This window comes from Brassica oleracea, chromosome C8, assembly GCF_000695525.1.
Source record: "Brassica oleracea var. oleracea cultivar TO1000 chromosome C8, BOL, whole genome shotgun sequence".
Lineage (NCBI taxonomy): Eukaryota > Viridiplantae > Streptophyta > Magnoliopsida > Brassicales > Brassicaceae > Brassica > Brassica oleracea.
In genome coordinates this window covers 31,799,746-31,817,066 of record NC_027755.1, presented here as the reverse complement: position 1 = coordinate 31,817,066, position 17,321 = coordinate 31,799,746, and the positions used below count along the sequence as shown (strand labels likewise).

General features: G+C 34.5%; 4 protein-coding genes and 1 non-coding gene across 9 annotated transcripts in view; 2 read left to right on the top strand and 3 right to left on the bottom strand.

The window, feature by feature from the left end:
• Positions 1–591: 591 nt before the first annotated feature.
• On the top strand, positions 592–1,283 carry LOC106310865 (transcription factor PAR2). The gene has a single exon (XM_013748098.1). It carries the CDS (start codon positions 724–726, stop codon positions 1,048–1,050), a length of 327 nt encoding a protein of 108 aa, XP_013603552.1. The 5' UTR covers positions 592–723; the 3' UTR covers positions 1,051–1,283.
• A 402-nt stretch (positions 1,284–1,685) lies between these two features.
• Positions 1,686–1,759, bottom strand: TRNAI-AAU. The gene has a single exon. It is a non-coding gene; the product is annotated as a tRNA-Ile (tRNA).
• Positions 1,760–6,078: 4,319 nt separating this feature from the next.
• Positions 6,079–7,525, bottom strand: LOC106307801. The gene has a single exon (XM_013744862.1). The coding sequence runs from the start codon at positions 7,411–7,413 to the stop codon at positions 6,382–6,384; it is 1,032 nt and encodes a 343-aa protein (XP_013600316.1). The 5' UTR covers positions 7,414–7,525; the 3' UTR covers positions 6,079–6,381.
• A 4,228-nt stretch (positions 7,526–11,753) lies between these two features.
• On the top strand, positions 11,754–16,076 carry LOC106312380 (probable galacturonosyltransferase 15). Of its 2 annotated transcripts, none has more exons than XM_013749881.1 (6): positions 11,754–12,173; positions 12,431–12,474; positions 13,543–13,704; positions 14,365–14,949; positions 15,102–15,404; positions 15,545–16,076. In XM_013749881.1, exons 1-6 carry the CDS (start codon positions 11,954–11,956, stop codon positions 15,827–15,829), a joined length of 1,599 nt encoding a protein of 532 aa, XP_013605335.1. In that variant the 5' UTR covers positions 11,754–11,953; the 3' UTR covers positions 15,830–16,076. The 2 variants fall into 2 exon arrangements, with proteins under 2 accessions (XP_013605335.1, XP_013605336.1); XM_013749882.1 differs by having other exon boundaries at positions 11,961–12,123.
• Positions 16,077–16,083: 7 nt separating this feature from the next.
• Positions 16,084–17,321, bottom strand: part of LOC106312381 (agamous-like MADS-box protein AGL1) — an 8,923-nt gene continuing 7,685 nt past the window's right edge. For 3 of the 4 annotated variants that reach the window (XM_013749885.1, XM_013749884.1, XM_013749883.1), the window contains exons 5-8: positions 16,741–16,840; positions 16,618–16,659; positions 16,500–16,541; positions 16,084–16,423 (exon numbers count right to left, since the gene is read on the bottom strand). In XM_013749885.1, the coding sequence (XP_013605339.1) occupies positions 16,229–16,423; positions 16,500–16,541; positions 16,618–16,659; positions 16,741–16,840 (379 nt within the window). In that variant the 3' untranslated portion in view covers positions 16,084–16,228. The remainder of the gene's footprint in view (positions 16,424–16,499; positions 16,542–16,617; positions 16,660–16,740; positions 16,841–17,321) is intronic. The other variant, XM_013749886.1, reaches the window with a different exon arrangement.

Below are 17,321 nucleotides of genomic sequence, written 5' to 3'. Positions count from 1 at the left end.
GGCCCCAAATTTCCAAAAATTATTAGTAGTATATTGGTTTAAGTTTGTCATTTATTATTCAATACAAGTTCAATTATCTACATTGCTTTTTTAAAAAATGAGTATTTTATTTTATTGTTAATTTTCCAAATTGAAAAAATGAATATATGTTTTATATGTCAAACTCCTAAATAAAAAGGAAAAAGTGCAGCTTTATATACCAATCTTGACGATTCCAGTTTCTGTCGCCACTGCTAAAAGAAGCTTTTCCAAGTTAAAGCTAATAAAGTCTTATCTTCGATCAACCATGTCACAAGAAAAATTAAATGGTCTAGCAATTATATCGATCGAGAGAGAATTAGTTAGGAATCTAGATTATGATAATTTGATTAAAGAGTTTATTGAAAAAGATGGAAGAAAAATTTTGCCTTAGTTTTTTAAAGTTATTGTCTTAATATTTTTTTTTCAAATATATATTGTACCATGATAAAAAAAAATTTATAAAGGGGCCCATTTTTATATTCGCCTCAGGCCCCATTAAACCTTCGCACGGCTCTGCCCATGACCCATCGGTTAGTAGTATATATATACCCATCGGTTACCTCAAATTATGACAAATTCGGGTAGTATCGAACCGGTATCCGGTTTAATCGGTCCAACTCCATTCTATCAATTCCATCACACATAAATATATACATCTCTTTACCCCATTTCTTCCAACACAACCTCTCTCACCCTCCGTCAATGGAGAAAACCCTAGCTACCTCCCACACCAAACGCTCCTCTCCGTCACCTTCCACCACCGTGACCGCACGCCCCGACGGTTTCACTCGCAGAACAAGACAGAGATTGTCAAATGCAACGACGAGTGTAAGCGAGAGTGACGTAGAAGATGATGATGATGAAGAAGCAGTCGAGGAGAAGATTGAGACTCTTCAGACAATAGTTCCCGGAGGAACGGCGCTCGAAGTCGACGAGCTGTTTGAAGAGACGGCGAGTTACATTTTGGCTCTGCAGTGTCAGATCAAAGCCATTAAAGTTCTCACTGCGTTTCTTGAGCGTTGTGACTAGAATGATGATATGAAGTTTGGAGGTTGAAGATTATCACAAACAATATGGAGTTCTCCCAAATCATTAAAAGAAAAAAAACAAATTTCTCATTTTTTATTTATTTAAATTTACTTTATTTTATATTATTATTTTTGATTGTGACTCACTGGCGCCTAGCTCGAGTTCATAATTTTATCTGATGTTTTTCATATATTTCGAATATTGCGGAAAACCGAGGAAATCTATACATTTTCTTTCAAAATTCGGAAATTAATTAAGTATAGGTTGTGCAACTAAAAATACGCTAGGAGGGGTCAATAGACTCAATACTCAATATAGTGAAAATCAAAAAGCTTTTTTTTTCAAAAAAAAAAAGTAAAAATAAATATATTAATGAGATTTTATAAAATTTAAATTTTGGTTCTTTTATGGATAAATATTACAATATATATGTCCAATAATTATTCTGAGTTAAAACCCAAAAAATCGTGAGCGGATTGATTATAATAAAATTGGGTCCAGTGGAGCTTACCACTATTGGGCCGTAGAAGGAGGTATCACTAAGACCATGTTGCCAAGTGCTTTGCTTCAAATTGAAGAGATGGGCGTGTATCAAATCGGTTAAGGCTTGATTATGGTGGACCAAAAAGAAAATGTGGCCTATACAGGTTTCGAACCTGTGACCTTCGCGTTATTAGCACGACGCTCTAACCAACTGAGCTAATAGGCCATTGTGTACATAAAAGTGTATAAAGTTATATCGTATTTTTAGAGCTCTCCAACTAGCTAAAAGAAAATAACGTTCTTCAGAATTGGACCTGGAAGAAATAACTGGCCCATTATTCTAAAATAGAGCCGTCAGGAAAAAACGCGTGATTAGCACAGCTAGCAAATTACAACCCTTTTATTTCCCGTCTAACTTTTTTTTTTCTTCTCTCGATCGACATCAATGATCCTCCTCCGTAAATTTGTAATCCTCTAAGATGGCGAGTTGAATTTTGCAGATAATTTTTTTAATTTTCACAAACACGTTCATATGAAGTCTTTAGGAAAAAAACTCGTCCGATTTAGAAAGAGACAAGAACGATGGATATGGTTTTGGTTGGTTGGAAGGAACCAGATACACACGGCTTAAATAGAAGTCTTTAGACAAAGACAATGTGTTGGATTTTTTGATTCATTGAGACATAAGTTGTACCCACGGCTCTTAGTGAAGTCTTTAGTGTTGGAACTCGTTTTTGACTAAATGGTTTTAGACCATTTTTCGGTAAGTTTCCGGACGAAGACGTTCGTCGGAATAATCGAATGTTACTTGTATGTCAAAATCATAGTTGGTTTTGAATGAGAAATGAAAATCTAAAATGGATTATTTATAAAATATTCATATTAGAAATATGAGGTTTAATTCATATTTTATTTAAAATGGAGAAAATACATTAAAGTTTAACACTTTGATTGTATAAGAAAAGATATTTGGACCATAAATAAATTTCATGTTTTGGTCTTGTTGGTCTCAGTCTTTATTTTGGACTTTGTGGTTGACAAAAGTTAAAATAGAAATGGGAAAATATCTTTTCTAATAATAATGGACATGGTCAACGTGATTTAAGAAAATGAATGCAAAGTTGATTTTAATTTTGTAACTTCTGCTTAAATGCACATCCATATTATAATGAGAGAATAATTCTCAAATCTCCGTATTAATTACCTTACGTTGAAGGTGTGGTTTATGACAAACGTATGGTTTGGTCTGTGGGCTATATAATAGCTATTGGTCTTCTCATTACAAGCTACCTTGAATACAACAACAAAGAAAAAAAAACAATTCTCCCATTATGAATAGTTAGGTTTATTATTTTATTTTTTTGAGTACGAAAGTACAACACAAAATTAGGGTCGATAGATTTTGTTTTTCGGTGATGGTAAACAGAAACAATGCTGCAGTTGTATCCTGGGAATCTGAGCGCTATAAAACCGTCACACTACGGGACGTTTAAAGATTTAAGGAAAGAAATTAATTATTTAGACTCTGCATTTCTTCTTTATTCTTATATTTCAGTATTGTAATTTTGATTTATGTTCTTATTATTCTTTACAAAAATCAGTTGTCCTATGGTAGCAAAATAAAGTTTCTGCATTTAGATGAAAGACAATAGGTCAATTGTGTACCCACAGCTTGAGTGAGGTCTTAAGACAAAAGTCAACTCTGTCGGATTTTGATTCACTGAAACATAAATTGTACCCACGGACTGGATCTGATTTTGTTGGTTAGTTGGAAGTTAAAGCCCCTGGATAAACAATACACACAAGTTATAATCTTGTCTTAATACAAGACTATGCATCCGATTTTTGATTCAAATGGGAAACTAAACTGTACCCACGGCTTAAATGAAGTCTGTAGACAAAGACTTTTGAGTCAAATTTTGATTTATATTGAAAAGGATATTGTACCGACGGCTTAAATGAAAGTCTTTAGTAGAAAGAAACACAGAACCTTTGGATTAGACTTTTAGTCTTTAATCAGAGGCTAAGATTCACACTCTACCCACGGCTTGACTGAAGAGAACGAGTAAGTCAACTGTGTACCCACGGCTTAAAAGAAGTCTTAGACAAAGAATGCGATACAAAAACCATTTTTTTATAACACCCACCCACGGCTTAATCTATCTTCAAACAGACAGAGGCTAAGATACCACTTTCTATGACCCACAGCTTAAACAGTCATCTCTATCGACAAAAGCCATGATCTGTTGGAACATGACATGTGGCTTAAAACTTAAGTCTCTAGACATCGGCTAAGAGATACAAAAGCCAATTTGTTATAGCACACACAGAGCTTAAAGTGTCTTCAGATAGAGCTAAGATACCACAATTTGTTATAATAACCCACGGCTTAAACAAAGTCAGGTCTTTGGACGAAGGCCATGATATGATATGTTGGAAGTAAAACAGAACAGAGGCTAAGATTTGTAAACAGATCCATTACGCACCCACGGCTTAAATGAATGAGGTCCTACGGTGAACTGTTTTTTGGTTAGTTGGACATAAAACAATACATGCGGCTTAAATGAGAGGTATTTGGACAAAGACAATGATCTGCTTTCGGTTAGTTGGAAGAAAAACAGAACCTTCGGCTTTAACTTAAGTCTTTAAACAGAGGATAAGATTCAGAAACAGATACTTTGCGCTCGAGGAAGACAATGATCTAATTTCAACTGTAACAGATCTCTGTTACATTCACAGGTATGTGGTTTCCTAAACATCTTTCCGTAATTAACTACATTGAATATTCATTTAAGTTATAGACCAAGTAAAGACTTACTTTGCAGTTTGAAAGCTTCTAAGGTTTGCAGGTGCTCCGAGGAGGTTTTCTCAGGTTAAATTTGGTTCCCAACAACTCTTGTCATCCTGCATGTATCATATTGCATCATACATCATCGTGCATCTTGCATCATACATCAACCATGTGATTGTTACGTTGGATTATATAAATTGGTATATACTTAAGGACCTGAGTTTTAGACCTCGTGTCTTATAGTATTGAAATATTAGTCTACCTCATTGATTGAAAATGTATATGCTTTGTTATTAGCGTATATTTTTCTTACAGAGTTGATGGACTCTCTAATCTATTAACTTTGTCAAAACCATACATCATTTTTCATCATGCATGTTGCATACTTGGCCTACCAAGTGATTGATATGTTTAGACTATATAACTTATATATTTTAAACATTGTTCTTACAATGTTTAAAAATGCAATTCCTCTAGGCCTCTGATTAGATGAAAATCTCAATGTTTTTAGTACTCACGTCTCATCATTGCTAACCTATTGACTTTGGTGTTTGGTATTATCTCTCTGGGTTAGTGTATTATTACACCCTCTATTGAATGAGAATCTCTCTGTTCTTGGTATTAGCATCTCGAGCTAATGTACTATATCCTCTGTTAATTATAATATAGTATAAACCCGTTATTTATTGAATATCTCTTTGTCCAAATTAGGCACGAAAGCCTCTCTTGGTTGACTGAATCTATGCTTTAGCTTGGTGCTTGTATGTATTTTTTAAAGCTCTTTCGTTGTTATAGGTTAGAGTCTCCTTATAAATGGGACAAATCTCCAAAGTTGATGGAACTTTTTTTTTTGGGTCAAACGTTGATGGAACTTATCTATTGATTTTTGTCAATTAAAAAACATTTTGTTTTTCTGATGCATCTTTATTTATTTCTTTGATTGATCAAACCCTTGTTTTGTTTTGTTTTTGTATCTCCAGTTAACTATATTTCTTCTTAAGACCAACGATACCATCTTGATTTTAGGTTCTTATTTGTTTGGATAGTTAGTTTGCTTGGTCGTTCTTGGTTAATTTTAGACTTCTATGTTAGATTATATAAATTTTGTGTGCTTGCAGACTTTGATATTTCAAAAGATTGTGTGTTTTACTAAGTTCAAAGATGTAGTATAATCTCTTTGTTTTTGGTATTAGCATATCTATGTGCTAGTTTTGTCAAAAATAGACACAAAACATCACATTATGTGTTTAGAATCACATTTTATCCTTACAACATGATAATCTCTCTAATTACAGCTTAAAGCCCCCCTTACAAACGGGGATAAGTCTCCAAAGTTAGATGAAACTTAGAGCACCTCCAATGGTAATTCTATCCATTGGAGTTCTAAATATAAATATGTGTATGTAGTTGTGGGGTCCACTAAATAGTGTAGAACTTCTACCCAAAGTAAAGTAGATTCCACAACTAAATACATATATACATACACACATATTCATATATAGAACTCCAATGAGTAGAACTCCCATTGGAAGTGTTCTAAAAAATTTTAGAATTTTTGGATAGAGGTTCTACACTATTTAATAGACTCCACAACTACATATACAATATATACATACACACATATTCATATTTAGAACTCCAATGGGGCTACCCATCGGAGGTGCTCTTATAATCTATTGATTGTGTTAGAACTCTGTTTTGCGTTGACAGGTAGAAACAAAGCTTTTTAATCATATAACATGTCTCAACACCAATAGTTCTAACTTTGAATGACTTGCTATAGATATAAATCATTATTATGCCGCAAAATTCTTCACAACGTAATACGGCTCACAGTCACAATAGCATCCAACATTCTCATATGTGGAGTTGTTGTTACAGATTCAAGAACCACAATAGTCAACAGACTTCTTGGTAGTCTTTAGATAAAAAACAAACAAACGAGGACCAAAAAGCAACTCACCTTATGTTAAGCTACGCTACTAACAAAACTATCTTCTCACCAGAGACACTACAGTGATCATAGTCCTTTCTAACTCCAGCCGTAAACTAACCATTCATCCCATATGCGATTCAAACCAGTTAAAGATCTGTTCAGACTGCAAACTCGTCATCTCATGATACGCATAAGCAAGATTCAGCTCCTCTTCAACAGGAGTAACCAAACTCTCCTCCAACGATATCTTGTGCCCACTAAGCGCTTGTCTCCACGGCGTTCTCCTCCCGTCGCGCTTCATGTACCCCTTCTCATCAACAAACCCCTTCTCTCTCAACACCCCAAACACTTGAGCCGACACGCCGCGATCAAAACCCTCAATCCTATCCGCCAAAAACCCCGGAGACAACGGCAAATCCAAACACTCGATCTCCGCAGCATCAACGCCTTCAACCCTCAACCCTTCCAAAAACTCTCTGATCTTCTGCTGCCTGTACGCGTCCTTAGGCATGTGCACGAAAAGCGTCGGCGGGTAACGTTTGTCTACACTAATCCGATCAAACACTCCTTCAGCGATCATAAGCACGATGCTACTAAACTCCATATCTAACGCGAGAGCGGAGACGAAGTATCCACCAGACGAAGCTCCTAACGCAACGAGAGGAAGCCTTTCGAGATTATGCTTCTTAACCCACGTTTTGATCACATCCCTAACAACTCTCTTCTCCTTCCCGAAACTCCAGCATGTCCCGGAGCTGGAGACTGTGACAACAGCGAAGCTCTTGGATAAAGCAGTACGGACAAGAACCTTCTCTTCTGGTAAGCCGGTACAGTTCGGACAAGATGATGATTTGTCCCAAAAGTCTGAAGCTTTCCTGTGGCAACCGTGTGCGATGAACAGAACAGCCTTTGGTTTGTTTGGTATGTTCCATATCAGATTAGTACCGTTCTGGATCTCGACGGTTGGATGAGACAACGACGACAACGACTCGTGTTTGTCTTTGACGATCTGTGTCGGTTGATCGTGATTCTTGTCGCCGAGACGGAACAAAAGAGCTGTGAGTAATAGGAGACCGATAACGACGAGAGTAAATCCTAATCGATGAGTTCGAGATCCGTAAGGAGGTTTCACTTTATCACTACGCTTCAACATCGCTGCGAATTACGAGATACGTACGATCTACACTTACCGGAGGAGGAAGAGAGGCAAGATGTTGGCGATGAGTTCAAACACCATTCCGTTTTCTGTTTCTCTCCAGCCGTTTTTCTTTTTCCTGCGTTACGGATCATCTGGTGAAAAGCGTCCCGTTTTTTTCGTTTTTTGACTGACAATACTTGCCGTTTTGGTTACCAACTAAAAAACTGTTTTTTCAACATTTTGTTTTCTACAATTTGACACTCACATACTTTAGTGGAAGTCTAAATAGTTACACATTGCAGCAGTTTTAATTAATTAACTTAGATTTTGACCGCGCTTAGCGCCGGATAATTTTTCTTGAAAACTTTATTTAATCATATTTTCTTTTTATTTAAAATAGGCGTGGGTCATAAAATTCGTAACCCGAAGTCCGAACTGAATCCAAACAAAAACTCGATCGGTACCCGGTCTGAAATATAAGAAATACCAGAGTGGGTCTAGTAGGAAAATACAAAACATATTCAAACTTGAATTATTATTATCCGGACCGTACATGAACGTGTAACCCAAAAAAGTCCAAATTAATCATAAATATAAATATTTGATACATAAATATATACTTGAAATATTTAATTCTATATTTATTTTCAATGAAATCTAAAAGTAAATATTTAAATTTTAAATAAGTACCATAAACATCTAATTCTATATAAATAATTATTTATTTCTTATGTTTTGCTTTTAGAATTTGGATTTAACTTCACATATATCCAAACCAAACCAATATAACCCGAATCTAAAATATATAAAGTTACTTTATGGGTTTTAGGACGTGATACATATTAGAACCAAACCGATGTGTTATATCCGAATCCGATCCGTATTTACAAATTTTCCAGAATAAGACATATGATGTGATATAAGTTAGAACAAAAGTTCAAATAAGGACACCTGAACAGAGCCTAACTTAAAATGTGGTTTATGTTTTATTTAGTTAGTTTTATATTTGAAAATTATTTTACATGTTTGTTGGAATAACCCGTAAAACTATACTCATAAAAAATATCAATAATAACATGTTCCATCATATTATTAAATATTAATAGTAGCTAACTATTAATATTTATTTTATATATATATATATGTGTGTGTGTGTGTTTTAACCCGTTTTTAAAGCGCAAGACTATTTTTTTATTATATACATTAACTATATGTCATCCAATCCGTCTCATACATGGTAAATATATTGAATTTTTTTTAACATTCTAATTTAAATATGTACATTAAAATGTGAAATTATTTATTATTTTATATATATTACTTTAATATTTTGTTTTAATAAATTGAAGTATGTTTAAAATTCATGAATATATGTTATTATTTTAATTTATAATGTATAAAATAGTTAATAAATGAATTAAGTTACTTTATGTTTATTAATTGGTGTAGTAATTTGATTATGAATATATATATTATAGGAATGTCATTTCTTATTCTATAAATAAAAATTTAATTAGTATTCGTTTTAATTATAGTTAATATTAATAATGAATTTTATTATTTAAAAATAAATATTAAAAATAAATGTATATTTACATTTTATATAAAAAGATATTAAAAAGATATAATTAAAATGCAATCTTAGAAAAATGTACTTAAGAATATTTTTTTTAGATATCTTATTTTGAAAATATTAAAATAATAGGTAAGATATGATATATATTTAATAATAACTAAGTTAGTTTTTTTTTTTGAACACGTAATAACTAAGTTAGTTGTAAGAGAAAAGATAGGAAATAAATAAATGTTATGGTTCAACTAGACTATTTGTAAATAGATAAAAAATGCTTATGTTTTAATAATATTGATTAGTTCACATATTAGAGTGATTAGTTCACATATTAGAGATGTAATAAAGTTACTGTATGTTAAGCTATGATTTTATATAACATTATGTGAAAGATAAGTTATGAAGCTGTGCATTTCAGCTTTGGGCTTTGTAGGCTTGTTTTACGTTAGGAATACCCTATGATTCAGACTGGGTTCTATAATGTGTATGGCTGCTCTAGTCTGTGTTCTATAATGTGTATGAGCTGCTCTCTGATTCATTTCAGCTCTAGTCTGGGTTCTATAATATGTATGAGCTGCTCTCTGATTCATGCTAGGCTCTATAGTATATGTATGAGCTACTTTATGATTCAAGATGGGTATATGTAGGCCCGGACACGGATCAGATATCCGGATTTTTGAAGGTATTTGTGATTTGCTTCGTATGCCACAGATATCTAATTTTTCGATTTGCTTTGCTTCGGAAAAATACGGATATTCGGAAAAACGGATATCCGAAAAATAAATAGATATTTGCGGATATTTACGAATATTTACGGATATCTCATATGTTTTGATTAATGCAAATAATCTAAAAATTTTGTTACAAATTTATTTCGTAAAATATTCTTTTTGCATGATATATAAGATAAAATTAAAAGAAATAGTGAATTTACATATTTTATAAATTTTTTAAACTTAGTTAACAATTATAATAAGACAAAACTTAAGAAAAAATTATAATTGTCATAAATTTATTCATTTCCTTTTATGTAATATTTTTATATAAATAATAATGTGAATAAAATTTGTCAAATGTGAATAGAATTTGTCAATTCATATGTTAGAATAACAATTATATAATTTTATACATTTAAAACTTTAAATATAATCAAGATATATATGTATTTATATATTACCAGATCGGATCGGATATCCGCTTCCCAAAATTTTAATATTTGTGATTTGCTTCGATCTTAACGGATATTAATTTTTAATATTTGCTTTGCTTTGAAGGTTTACGGATATCCGGAATTTTTGAATCGAATCGAATCGAAACGAATAACGAATCAAATCAAATTTAACATATAAAATGTCCAGCCGTGGGTATATGTGATGCTCTATGATTCAGGCTGGGTTCTGTGATGTGTTTGTGCTGCTCTATTTTTTCAGGCTGGGTTCTATAATGCGTATGAGCTTCTTAGCCACTAAGATTACGGCTTGTAACATTTGCACTCTCTTGCATTTAAATAGATTAGATATTTTATCAAAAGAAAAAAAAAGTTCAGGTAAGGTTTTGGAAACTTTCATTATTGCTCGAATGGATAATTGGATGTAACTATTTCCAAAGGCATCAACTTGTGTAGGAACATTGGCAATGCACTATCAGTACATGCAGAAACGACAAAGCGCATGTTATCTTCAAAATAATTAATCTGTACCACTTTCTATATTCAAACATCTTATATGATTTATGTTATCCAACATAGCTGACATTTTTTGGGTATTCTTTCTAATGTTTTTTTATCCATTTTGGTCACACTGTATAGTTTGTAGAACACATTTGGTTCTTAGCGTACAGAAATGAGAAATGTATGTGCTCTGAATTTGAAATGGTTCATCGTTGAGAGACGGGATGATTGAAAGATTATATTTTATGAGGAAAACGTTGCTACACATATCCTTTATAACATCTATAATTCAGTTTTTAAACCGATCAAAAACGTACATAGACTAAGTTGTCTTCGTTCCGCTGCCACACCTCACGTCCTGTGTAATATTTTTGGTTTGATAGGATGCCTTGTTCATCTACAACCATTCACATCACGAACAAAAACACACAATAAATGTTAAGGTGAAAAATTAATGACTGACAATTCACACCTACGCAAAAACACAATACATAGCACGATATCATCACTCAAGTTGTATCAACGCTACACAAATTCTATAGTTACTAAATGTCTTATAAAGAACATTGGACAAATAAGTTTGTTAAAGTGGTCCATTAATTAACTATAGTTAGAACCTCAAAACTTGGTTAACTACTAACTCCATTGCCATGACTATAGAGAGAGCAATCAAAAGACGGTGATCTCCAGGAATAACGCACCATTAACTCCATGTGGGTTACCACAGTGGAACCCTCCTTCTGCTATGTGTCGGTGTGCCTCCGCAAAATACAAAATTACTTGTGGCGCAGGAAACTATCGAAACCATTTATCAGTAAGTATTTAATGTAGTTGTTTATCATAAAGTTTTTTTTGAGAAAAGTTATTTATCATAAGTTCCCATAATTCGTTTTACTTAATTATCCTTCTTACTATATAAATAGCATAATTAATAATTATATCTATACATACACAGACATTTATTATGTGCTAAATTCCCGCGGAGTTGAACGCGGCATTGGTTTTGGCTTTCTCATATTTTATTATTTTCTCTTAAATAATAAATAATTTTATTATGACGAACTCGTGACTATGATAGAATAATTATAGGTGAAGTGTAATTAGAAAGATTTGTATTTATTTGATGTACAAATGTCCCCTTGGTTTCTTCTTTACAAATTCCATTTTTGAATTCCCGTCGTACAGATCAACAACACCAACCTCGCTCTTCCTCTTCTTCGACTCGTTAATCCACTGAGAGTGGAGTTCGGAGAAAAAGATAGAGAGTCGTCTCTTTACTCTATCGGATTGATGGAAGTAGAGACACAGTGCGAGAAATGAAGTTTTACATATCTGCTGCGGGGATTAAGAGAGTCACCATATCGAGTCCCGGCGGAGCAATAGGTAAAGGAGGCGGAGGATGTGCGGCGGCACGGAGGTTCCCTGGCCGCACGTTGATACTGTTCCTGCTGATGCTCGCGATAATACTACCTTTTATATTCGTCAGGTTCGCGTTTCTCGTCCTCGAATCCCCCTCCGTTTGCGATTCTCCCCTTGGTAACTAACTCTCTTTGACTTAATTGCTTACTTCGATATTTACTTACCAAATTAATTTTAAATATTACTAATGAATTTGACAAAATATATAGTTCGTATGTATTTCTATTTGATTCTGAATTGTTCAGGGAGATGCTGCAAAATGTGAATTCAATAAATGATTGGATTACTTCGAATTGAATGCCATACGCTTGTATTAATTTCCGTATGATTTGTAAATTTAATATTACTATTTCTTTGACTCTGTGTATTCTCAGATTGCATGGGACTGAGACTTTTCCGTGGGGGCGACACATCTCTCGTAAGCTTTTCGTATTACTCCCACTTTTTTAAATGCATTTCTTAATTGCGTAACTTTTATGTCGGTAACGTATATAGTTTATATACACAGTTAGGTTGGTACTTAAACGTTAAGATATTTTCATTTTCGTGTAATGATTTCTGCTTAAGTTAAGCTTTTTAATCATTAAACGTTAACATCATCGATGGGAAAAGAGAAAAAAAATTAACACTTGACATAGTGCTACTATTAAAAGGGATAAAGATAATGACTGTATAGGTACTTTCCAGCTGTATTACATTAGTGTTGCTGGTGTCGTATAGTGAGAGGTGTGAGTTAGCCTTCTTCCCTCTTGGACTTGGTACAGTGATCATCATTTCATGTCATTGTCTAGGAACAGAAGAGAGATGGATTAATAGAAGTCTTAAAGTGAATTGTGATACAGTGATCATCATTTCATGTCATTGTCTAGGAACAGAAGAGAGATGGATTAATAGAAGTCTTAAGGTGAATTGTGATTTGCTCATTGTTTCTATCCATGCAATGACTTTTAGCGTATGATTTACTTTAATAGAAATAGTCACTCGGTGGATTATCACCTTGTTTTCAGTCCTGGTGATTAAATAGAATGATTAAGATAGGTTCATTTGTTACTTTCTGCGGTTGAACAAAACGTGATCTGATATCAACATGTGGCATTGTCGGAAACGAGCCCACAAAACCTATCATAATCATGCCGTAGTGAGTGTGTGAGTTACAGTGAAGGAGCTAATTACTTTTAGCGAAGGGAACAAAAATATTAGTAGACTTTATGGACTACTATAGATGCCAAAACCAACGTAGTAAACATCAGTTATATGTTAGCTAACAGAGTAACAGGGTACGTGGCAGATTTTGCTTCCACGAGAAAATCTATAGTTTTCCTTTTCTCTCATACGTAGCAATGAACAGGAAAAAGGCTTTCCATTGCACTGTTCACGTTTAAGCAGTTTTGTTGTTTTGTGTCATGAGTTGATGTAAAGACACTATGACAGCTTTTAAGTTAGTAACAACTCATGGAAAGAAAGTGCGTGTATGTGCCTCTTTCAGAAAATTAGGGAAGAGTTGACACGAGCGCTAGTGGAAGAGACAAGTCAGGACGGTAATAGACGAGGAGAGAAGGGCTCATTGGAGTCATTTGACGAACTTGTCAAGGAGATGACGTTAAAACGACGTGATATAAAAACGTTTGCTTCCGTGACTAAGAAGATGGTAACTCTTTCTAACTTCAGCTCTTTAAAAAAGTTTCTTGCCATTACTGTAGTGTCAACTTTGGTAGAGAGTAAGACTATATATACTATATCATCTAGCCTGAAAATCTCATGGATTAGCCTGAAAAAAGGTTATAGAATGTAATGTCTCACTAGGTTAAGTGGAGTGTTTCCTGTTGTCAATAAGCAAAAGACCGAATTAACTTTGAAGAAAGCAAACAAACTTAAGAAAGCCAAAACGCTATTGAAGCAAATATCCGTTTAACGAGTTATTGATTATGTGAATGAAGAAATTTAAAATCTCCTAGATCCGTATTTATACTAACCTCAAAATCTGATTTTTTTTTTATTATCTTTTAGTAAAACATTCTTATTCCAATAAAATAAAAGTACTTTTTCTAATCATAAAAGGCATATAGTGGGTATATCTTGACTACTAGCATATCTTCCTTGCATCTATGATAGTAACGTTTGGCCGGATTTCGTTCGGTCAAACGAATATGATTTTTATTGGTGGGCGAAATTTTAAGACAATTTTAAGACATTTCCTTAATTAACTTTTCTAATATCAGAGACACGGGTCAACTATTTATTGTTAACTTCACTAATATTCCCCTTGGCTCTTCTATCTATGTGACACTTTGTTCCCTTTAATTTTCAGCTGTTGCAGATGGAACGTAAAGTCCAATCAGCCAAACATCACGAGTTACTGTACTGGCATTTAGCCTCCCACGGCGTTCCCAAATGCCTCCATTGCCTTTCCCTCAGGTTAACAGAAGAGTACTCTGTAAACGCAATGGCTCGAACGCGTCTACCTCCACCTGAATCCGTTTCTCGTCTAACCGACCCATCTTTTCACCATGTTGTCATCTTGACCGACAATGTTCTAGCTGCCTCCGTCGTCATATCTTCCACTGTGCAAAACGCTGTGAATCCAGACAAGTTTGTCTTCCATATAGTTACCGATAAAAAAACATATACCCCTATGCACGCTTGGTTTGCTATAAACTCTGCTTTATCACCGGTTGTTGAAGTAAAAGGTCTTCATCAGTATGATTGGCCTCAAGAAGTTAATGTCAGAGTTAAAGAGATGCTGGAGATTCACCGTATGATTTGGAGACGTCATTATCAGAATTTGAAGGACTCTCATAATAGTTTCATCGAGGGTACTCATGAGCAATCCTTGCAAGCTTTAAACCCTAGCTGCCTCGCCCTTTTGAATCATCTTCGCATCTACATTCCCAAGGTAAAGTCTCTTTTCTCTCCACTCAACTCTTCTCTGAGCTTAATTTTTTCTTTTTTGAATGAATGTTAAATTTATTCAACTCAAAAACATTTGTACTAGCCTCTGAGCTTGAAAATTTTGATCTTTTTATCATTCTTTTTTGGACAATGCAGCTTTTTCCAGACCTCGACAAGATAGTGTTGTTGGATGATGATGTAGTAGTACAGCGTGACCTTTCGTCTTTATGGGAAACGGATCTCAACGGTAACGTCGTTGGTGCAGTTGTTGATTTGTGGTGCGGAAGTAACTGTTGCCTGGGAAGAAAATACAAAGACTATTTCAACTTCTCGCATCCTCTGATCTCATCAAACTTGCTCCAAGATGACTGTGCATGGCTTTCTGGTATGAATGTCTTTGATCTCAAAGCATGGAGACAAACCAATATCACAGAAGCTTACTCCACATGGTTAAGACTCGTGAGTATCTCATTTCTTCATTAAAACTATCTCCAGTTACACAAATCTGATTACAACTTTAATTTTAATTTTAACTTTAACATAATTATAACTTTATATATAATTATGTTTTAAAAAAATCTGATTCCGTTTTCTGGCAGAGTGTTAGCTCCGGGCTACAACTATGGCAACCAGGAGCCTTACCACCAACTCTACTTGCTTTCAAAGGACTCACACAGCCTCTGGACCCATCATGGCACGTAGCTGGACTAGGATCTCGATCAGTTAAACCCCCTGAAGAGATTCTGAAATCTGCTGCGGTTCTACATTTTAGCGGTCCAGCAAAACCGTGGCTAGAGATTAGTAACCCTAAGGTAAGATCTTACTGGTATAGATACATAAATTCATCAAACATCTTCGTTAGAAAATGTAAAATCATGAACTGATGAAAAGAAGATAAAAGAAAAAAATTAGCAAATCTGTATGAGAGAACGGAGGGAAGAAGGTTTAGCCTTCAGCCTCTGCTTCATGGTTCTCTCATGTCTATATACTGAAGAGTAATCTAGATTTTATGAATATGTAGCTTGTTTTTTCATTATTATCCCAAGTAGTATACTAAAATAATGTATTATTGTTTAATTATAGCTACATATCATAATATTCATGACATAATAAATGCTTGTAAGTTTTATTTTTGTAATAGGAACAAGAGTTTTGTTTTTATTATTATTGGAACCTTAACTATGAATAAGAATGTCGCATAAATATAATTTACTCTTTGTCTCTCTCTCTGAAAAACGTTTGGAGGGGGAGGGGGAGAAAGAAGTTTTAATCATGATTAAAGCTTAAACAAGTTGAAGAGGAGGTTGGTCTTGACCGGAGAATTGTTGATTCGGTTCAAGAAGGTTAACCGGAATATAGTTCCGGTTATAATGCTGCGACTGATCAGGAGAAGAAGACAGACCGGAATCATAAACCGCCGTCCCTTGTATTACACCCGATCCATGCTGTTCCGGATTCAATCTCGCGCCTTGTTCTATCTGCACAAACCGAACATCAAAGTTTGGTTGTGATACACGTTCATTATCTCGGTTAGACGATGAAGACGTGACTAACCTTAGCTCTTAGGTACATGTTATCGTGCTGCAACTCCATTTTCTACATGGTTTATGGCAAAACTCAAAACCCATGTAATTAAAAGAACGATGAAAGATTTGGAAGAAACGTTACTTACCCTCTTCTGCATATACTCTATCTCTGCCACTAAAAGTTCACTCTGAAAAAGATTCATATAAGAGCGAGGAAACTATATATAAACTATAGAGAGACATAGACGTATAGGTTTATCAGTACGTACCTTCTTGGATCGGACGCGGCTGATTCCTTTTTCAAGCCGTCCTTCTAGGTTTTTGAGTTCCTTGAAGTTCAAGGAGCCAAGTGATTCCCCAACAATATGCCTTCGATTCATAAACATGAACATTAATAAACATTTGCACTCGTTCAAACGTATCTATAAGTAAACTATTTGGCAAAAAAAACGAAAAGTATGTTGGGGAAAGTCACACGGCGCAGCGGAATGTCACGGTCGTGTTCCCCTGACCTTGTGCGAACCTGTGAAGAAAATACTTCGACGATGGCAAGATATCAAAGTTGCGATAACTAAATGAGACACACAATTTTTACGTGGAAAACCTCCTCGATGTGAGAAGGAAAAACCACGGAACCGTAGTCCACTCAAAAATCCACTATATAAATGGTATGAGTACAACCACGTCCTCCCTGTTCAACAGCCTGAACAGAACAGAGAGTCTAGCTACAAATAGCTATCTCCAACACAAACAACAACAACAAGAGAGCAACACAAAGCTTCAAAACCGGCAGCAACCAAACGACCTCAGCTCACAAAGATTCCGGCTTCCAGAAACTAATCCAACCGTA

Excerpts from the sequence above, each read along its gene's own strand:
- LOC106310865 (XM_013748098.1), top strand. The coding sequence starts at position 724 with ATGGAGAAAACCCTAGCTACCTCCCACACCAAACGCTCCTCTCCGTCA.
- LOC106307801 (XM_013744862.1), bottom strand. The coding sequence starts at position 7,413 with ATGTTGAAGCGTAGTGATAAAGTGAAACCTCCTTACGGATCTCGAACT.
- LOC106312380 (XM_013749881.1), top strand. The coding sequence starts at position 11,954 with ATGAAGTTTTACATATCTGCTGCGGGGATTAAGAGAGTCACCATATCG. Across the intron at positions 13,705-14,364 it reads CTTCCGTGACTAAGAAGATG|CTGTTGCAGATGGAACGTAA; the intron begins GTAACTCTTTCT and ends TTTAATTTTCAG. Across the intron at positions 15,405-15,544 it reads ACTCCACATGGTTAAGACTC|AGTGTTAGCTCCGGGCTACA; the intron begins GTGAGTATCTCA and ends GTTTTCTGGCAG.